General features: G+C 34.7%; 1 protein-coding gene across 1 annotated transcript in view; it reads left to right on the top strand.

The window, feature by feature from the left end:
* Positions 1-637: 637 nt before the first annotated feature.
* The window catches only part of SKAP2 (src kinase associated phosphoprotein 2), a gene marked incomplete at its 5' end in the record, with an annotated part of 47,638 nt that continues 41,646 nt past the window's right edge, over positions 638-6,629 (top strand). Inside the window, 2 exons of the mRNA XM_010183015.1 lie at positions 638-715; positions 1,450-1,533. Of these exons, the coding sequence (XP_010181317.1) occupies positions 638-715; positions 1,450-1,533 (162 nt within the window). The remainder of the gene's footprint in view (positions 716-1,449; positions 1,534-6,629) is intronic.

The following is a 6,629-nucleotide window of genomic DNA, read 5'->3' as shown; positions in this document are numbered from 1 at the left end:
AATTAGTATCTGTAGATAAGGAATTCTGTAGTCTCTGTGCAATGTCATTGGTCTATCCAGTATCACCTTATAGATCCTATAGGCAGCAGTTTTGTGTTATATTGCAAATTAGGCAATGTCTGTCAACAGCAGACATAACTTTTTATCATCTCTTCATTCAGTTTTGTTTTTTGTAGACAGTATAATAGAAAGTCCTTACCTTGTATGTTGTTTCAAGATGGTTTTGTGCGAAGCTGGTGTTGAAAACCACGTTCCTGATTTGTGTTGAATTGTGATACTTGATTTTGTTTGCACATTTGAAAACTTACTATTTTCGTTATCCTTCTTGCTTGTTCAAAACACACACTAATGTTTTCTGAGTTGCCACAGGTAGTTTAATTATATATTTTTTCTTCTGAGACTTGCAGGGCCTGCTACACAGCTATATTTTTCCTTACTGAAATGGTGAGGACAGCAGCAACAGCCCTGATATTTATAGTTAGAGGGATTTTTGTACTTGACGTAATCTGGCATGGTCATTACTAGAATTTTTTCTAGTAGTTCCTGCATGTTGAGAGTGTAAACTCTGTAAGTTTATTCATGCCACTGTAATATTTGCTTGAAAGGCAGTGCTTAATAGAACTTATTTTTCTTTCAGGGAATCAGTTTCCTCCCATTGCAGCTCAAGATCTTCAGTTTGTTCTGAAGGCTGGATACTTGGAAAAACGCAGAAAAGGTATGTCTGAATATCTTTGTGAAAACTAGTGCATACTTTATATCTGGGAAGTCTATGAGTCAGTATTTGATGCTATACACACAATTAACCTCATACATGAGTGATAAAATGGAGTAGAAGCTGATATGTTGAATTACTATTATGCAAAAGAAGCACAGCACATAATTGCTCCTGTAGTATTAAAAGAAAATCCTATTTCTTTATTGACTAAAAAAAATCATGCTGTGAAAGTTCACTGTCAGCGATAATTCAGAGACTTTCAGATATTTTTGAAGAAAACATTAGGAACATATGTAAAAGTACCATATGTTGACTTCATGTTTCAGTGAGCATCAAGATTTATTTTCCTTCAAGAGGGCAAATATTGATCTCAGCTTTGGTTCAGTCAATATTTACCTTGATTCAATAAATCTTATATTGTCACTTTAATACCCACTTAATGCTGCAGTAACTCTGGCAAATATTTAGGAAGTTGTTCATTTTTTCCTTATATTTAATGTTACACATGACTTCTCTCTTTATGTGATTTCAATTTCCCATTTGTTTTCTTACCACCAATTTTTATTTCTAATTATCTTCTCAGTGACATACATTTCTTCATATCCTGATTTTGTTTCCTTTCCTTAGCACTTTTCCTGTCTCCTCCTCCTTTTTTCCTCACCTTTGAAAAGAAGTAACATATTTGTGTTCAATAATGCTATAAAGTGATGTAACGCAAATTATATTAATTGCAGACCACAGTTTTCTCGGCTTTGAATGGCAAAAGCGTTGGTGTGCTATCAGTAAGACAGTCTTCTATTATTATGGAAGTGACAAAGGTAATTATAATAATTATGATAAACTATAAAAATGATCCAATGCACAGAAGAATGTGAAAGCTTTAGTTGATTTGGAAACTGTGACTCTAAGGTCTATTTAAGAAAGCAAATGAAATTTTTAAAAGAATAGTGAATTTTAAGATGTGTAAAATTTTCTGCTGTGAATTCTAAAAAACGTGTAAATGTTTTTTGGAATCTGTAAGTGGTATGCCCATTTTCTGAATCAGGGAAACTGAGAAAAAAAGTCTGTTACCTGTCAAGTTACCTTATGTGCCAACAACAGCTAGCTGTTGGGTTTGATAGTATTCTGGTACTTAATTAATTAACTGGACAGTAAATATTCTTTCTGTCCAAACAGGATTTTAATTTTAAAACACCCTCTAGCAATTATACCTTCTGCGTTCTTTCAACATAGTTCTACCCAGAAGCATGTAAGTCTAAAAACTGCATAGTTGGAGTTCTGTGTTTCTTTTGAAATAGCTTATGTTCTGCAAAACCAGAAATGAAGTAATATGTTTAACTAAAAGCCAGTCATGGAGACTAAGGCTAGTTTCTGATTAATGGCCAGTTTAGAAATAATCTGGCATAAATGTTGGGATATCACTGTGAATTTTAAAAACTGACAGTCAAAAAAACCATCCTTTAGATTGTGTGCCAAATGTATTTGATATGTAAGAGTAAAACAAATGATACAGAAATATATCGGAGTAAATTTTGTAAGTGCAATTATCTTTTTACCTCCAAAGAAAACTTACTCCTGTGCAAGCTTTCCATTGAAGCTTTTTCCTTCTGTTTATATTTATATGACCCTTCTTGAGATTAGTGCAGGTAGTTATTTTGTATTGTTTTATTAAAAAAATATAATTTAATTTGTTCCAGTTTGTTTAACTTTTCAATATGCTGGCTTTTTAAAATTCATCCTCTCTATTAAAGGAAAAAAAAAGAGGAAATTAAACAAGGGTCTAATTGTAAGTTCAGTTTTCATCCTGCTACAATTTCCCATAAGATTCTCTGTTTCCAGAGTTTTGTTGGGATATCTGCTAAATGTTTTTGTCTTATTTTGTTTTGTTCTGTTCTGTTCTGTTCTGTTTTGTTGGGGTCTTTTTACTCTTTCCTTGGCATTTACGGATTGATCAAGCTTCAAAAACATTAGCAATCTTTCTTCAAAAATTTTGCGGAGGTACGGGATAACATTGATTTATCAATAATAATTTGTTTCCCTGGAAAAATATCTTGTGCTTTTTGTCTATATGTAGTTGTAGTTGTTATCTGGTTCTTAAAAAAATAGCAATTATTTTGGTCAGAATATATGACTTGTTCCCAATTTTTAAATCTTTGGCTCTTCATCTGCTAGTTTTTGCAAAAAAATAAAAAGAAAAAAGAAAAAGCTTTGTATTTTTCACTTCTTCTTTCCTTTGTGTCTATGTTAATGGTTATTTATACTTTCTAGCATATGGTCTTTGGATTAAGGCAGGAAAACTGCCCACTTCCCCTTTTTCCATCCATTTTTTAAATTTTGCAACAAGTGACTATCTAGGCTGCTTTGTAATTTCTAATAGCTATATTGAAATTTAAGATATATGGAAGCATGTTCACTAGCACTTGACAGGTTGGTGTCATGTTAGGAAGTCACTGGGATGCACTGTGGGATCTCTTTCCTTTATGGATCTATAAGATTGTCGGCATGGATGAGGTGTGTGATGAGACAATCCTGAGGAGACCTGGCATTTAGTCACTGGAAGAACCTGAAACTGTTTTCACTCCCGCTATTACTGCTAGTAATGGTACCTGCTGTAGCATGTTGTCATACTGGGGCCCTTCTTTGTTTGCTGCGACTTTTGAGGCTTTACCAGATAACTTGGGCCACATAGAAAATGAAGGCATGTTCTTTACCAACTGTAGAACAGTGGTGAAGTGTACATTTGGGTGGGTTCATGAAAATTGCTGCCACCTCCTGCATGGTTGGGATGGTGTCCAAACCACGCTGGTCTGCCCTAGTTTGTACAACTTCTGCAGATGTTTTGTGTCAGCTGAGACCTGGTTTCTGACAGGTTCCAGGGCTGATTCACACAAGAAAATTTCCCCTTGTCAATGTGAACTCAGTTTGAAGAGGGACAAGGGAGAGGGGGATTCCATACGTGCTCAGTCTGCTGCCTGTGTTACATTTAATGAGTAACGGAGTGCTAGTGCCTCTGTGTTGTGGGATGTAATGCAGACAGGCAGCAGGGATTTCTAGGTCCTACTTGACTTGTTCTGCATTGTGTATGTTTTTAAAACCAGACACATAGGTGAATAATCTGTGAAGAATATTTTGTATCTGGTGCTGTGAGTATTTTGTTGTCCAGGGTTTGATTGTCTCTCTTAAATATCAGTGTAAATGTAACCGAGTGCTAAATATAAGGTTATAGGATGCCCTTTTACTAGGTTGTGTAGATTTGTTGTTTCTAAAACATTTCTAATTCTTCTTTCTCCTTTTTACATTGGGAAGGCAAGAAGAAATATAGAAGTGTATAAAGCTCACAAATGGATGTAAGAAGTTTCAGAATAATTTATTCAGAACTGAATGATGAAAAATGAGGCCTAGTCCAGAATACAGTGCAAGCTACAGTCTGTGAAAATAAAGTAAATGACTGTGTGTTTGTGTATGTGTGCGTGTTTACCCAAGAGATTACAAGCATCCTTTTAACAGTTGTGATGCCTGCAGGCTAATGAATGTCTTGGTTCCCTGTTTCCTCCTCCATTTTCTTGTACATTTGGTGTAGCATTGGACCAAATTAACGTTATTTATTCCTGCAGTATAGACGGTTCTAAGCTAATCCACCTACATTTTTTTCCCTGATCAATGATTTGTGGAGTAGATGGAGGAACAAGGCTTAAAAATTTGACCTAATTACATGTCAGAAATAGGTATTGCAGGAAGCATGTGTATATTTGTGCTTGTGGGGCAATATCTGTTGCCAGCCTGTGGCCCACAATATTGCAGAGAACCGTGTTCAAATGTCAGAGCTGGCTTGGATTTCCAGAAGCTTGCCTGGTCCTCCTTTTCATAGTCTTTCCTTCCTTAAACCTGTTATAGTCCTTCTGTTTTCTTTGCTTGCATGCAGTGGAGTACCCTGTTTGCATATCATTTTTCTATATGATCTTTGGCAGTTCCTGTGTACTCAGGCACCTAGGTGGTATGAGTGACCTTTCAGACCTCAGAGTGCATGTGAAGAAGGAAAATTAATTTGTTGCTTTATAAATGAATGAATTAATGGCTTCATTACTGCTTCCTCACTAGGCCACAGTGTTATATGCCCTTCTGTTTCAGCAAACTGGAGAGATCAGCTAAATGCTTAGTAATTGATGACATCATGGTAATTTTTCCCCTGTTAATAGGCACTAAACATTTATTTTCATTTTTATAACTTGAAAAGGGTATTGGCCTGCCTGCCAGTAATATGATGTTGAAGAGGGGGATAATTCGGAGGCTTTTAGAAAAGTCTGAGTTAATTTTTAAAAATTAATTAATTAAATTAATTTATTTTTAATTTTTTTTAATTTTAATTTTTCAAATTTTTAACATGGACATGAAAATTTTGGATTTCTTTAAATAGTAAGGTAATGATGGCCAGGGCAATGGATAGATTACTTCTATTTGTGCAACTGAGGGGTTTTATTTTATTTTGTATTTTGTTTTTTTTTGAAGAACTTGGTGAATTAACAATATTAAGGGAGAGGGAAGCCTAGTTAGAATTACATTTGCAAGTTTGCCCTAGTGACTCGCCTAACCAGGCTATTGGAATTTCTGTCACATGCTGGGCTTGTGAATTTCTCCTTCTAGGAGTGAGAAAGATACACACACCCAATGGAAAGCTCTTGAAGCATAATTTTGCCTTTAGCTACCAACCTCCTTTTCTTAGTCTTCCCTCTCTGAACAACCACACAGGAAAGGAAAAAAAAATCCTTGTTTAGTTTAGACTTTACTTTTGACAAAATCCATAATTGAAATCTGCAGGAACTGTGAATGTTCAATAGGATTTTGTTGTAGCAGGGTGATGGCAGTCAAAGGCATCTATCTAATGAGTACTAAATCTTCTGCTATGAGAATGTTAAATTCAGACCTCAAGAGGCACACTTTCCATTAATAGCACGTTATTTAAAAAAAAAACTATTGAGTATAAGCAAACTGAATATAAAAAACCTGGTGCCTTAAATAGTGTGTTTCAATCATTGCCTTAATTTATTCACTTTTTAAATTTAGATTTCTCAGAGGACTAGATTAAAGGAAAGGGAAAAAAAAGTTGATTGCATTTGAGATCTGCTATCTAAAAGGGAAGGACTCCTATGCATGCATTTGGAAAGGACTGTTCTAAAAGCTGGAAAAGGAATTACCATTTTGGAGATACTGACACTTACTATTTTTAGAAAGCAGACATCCTGCATATGGAAAAGTATGTGAAACTACATTTAGCATAAAGCCATGTAAACCGTAAGATCTTACAGGCTCCTAATTTCAAGATGAAGAGAGTTAAATTATAGATTATAATAGTATCTATAAATACTTTATCACTCTCTGAAGTCTTTCTGTTTGCCTTTGTTCCTTACGCCTTTCTCTGAAACTTCTTTCCTTTCTGCTATCCGAGTCCTCTCTGTTCTTCAGAATGCACTAATTCTTTTTACATGTGCTAATAATATAGGCATATTGCCTTAGGCCTCAAATTTACAACCCAATCATTTCAAGACCTCATTGAAGGTTTACTCTTCTTTGTTTTAAAAGTTCCCATGGACTCAGTTACGCGAGGTTACTTCAAAACCCTTTTTCTCTGCTTCCCTTGAGACTTTTTTTTTCCCCAAGATAATATTGGCCCTGTTTCCATTGTTAACAACATTTCACTATTTTTAGGATGAATGAAGTTTATATGTAAGAAAAATGTTTAAAGTAGTTCTCAGATTTCACTGAGATCATTATTATCTCTATTTTAAATACAGCCCCCTCATATTTATTGCTCTCAAATATATATGTACTAGTTTTGAATTCTTCTTTTTTTTTTTTTAAAACTTAATGCCTGACTCTCCACTCTGTTATAGTAGCTTTTTACAATTCTAAATTCCTG

This window comes from Mesitornis unicolor, unplaced genomic scaffold, assembly GCF_000695765.1.
Source record: "Mesitornis unicolor isolate BGI_N332 unplaced genomic scaffold, ASM69576v1 scaffold36940, whole genome shotgun sequence".
In the NCBI taxonomy this organism is placed as follows: domain Eukaryota; kingdom Metazoa; phylum Chordata; class Aves; order Mesitornithiformes; family Mesitornithidae; genus Mesitornis; species Mesitornis unicolor.
Note: the sequence above shows the minus strand (reverse complement) of the source record. Positions and strands in the feature narration are given on the sequence as shown.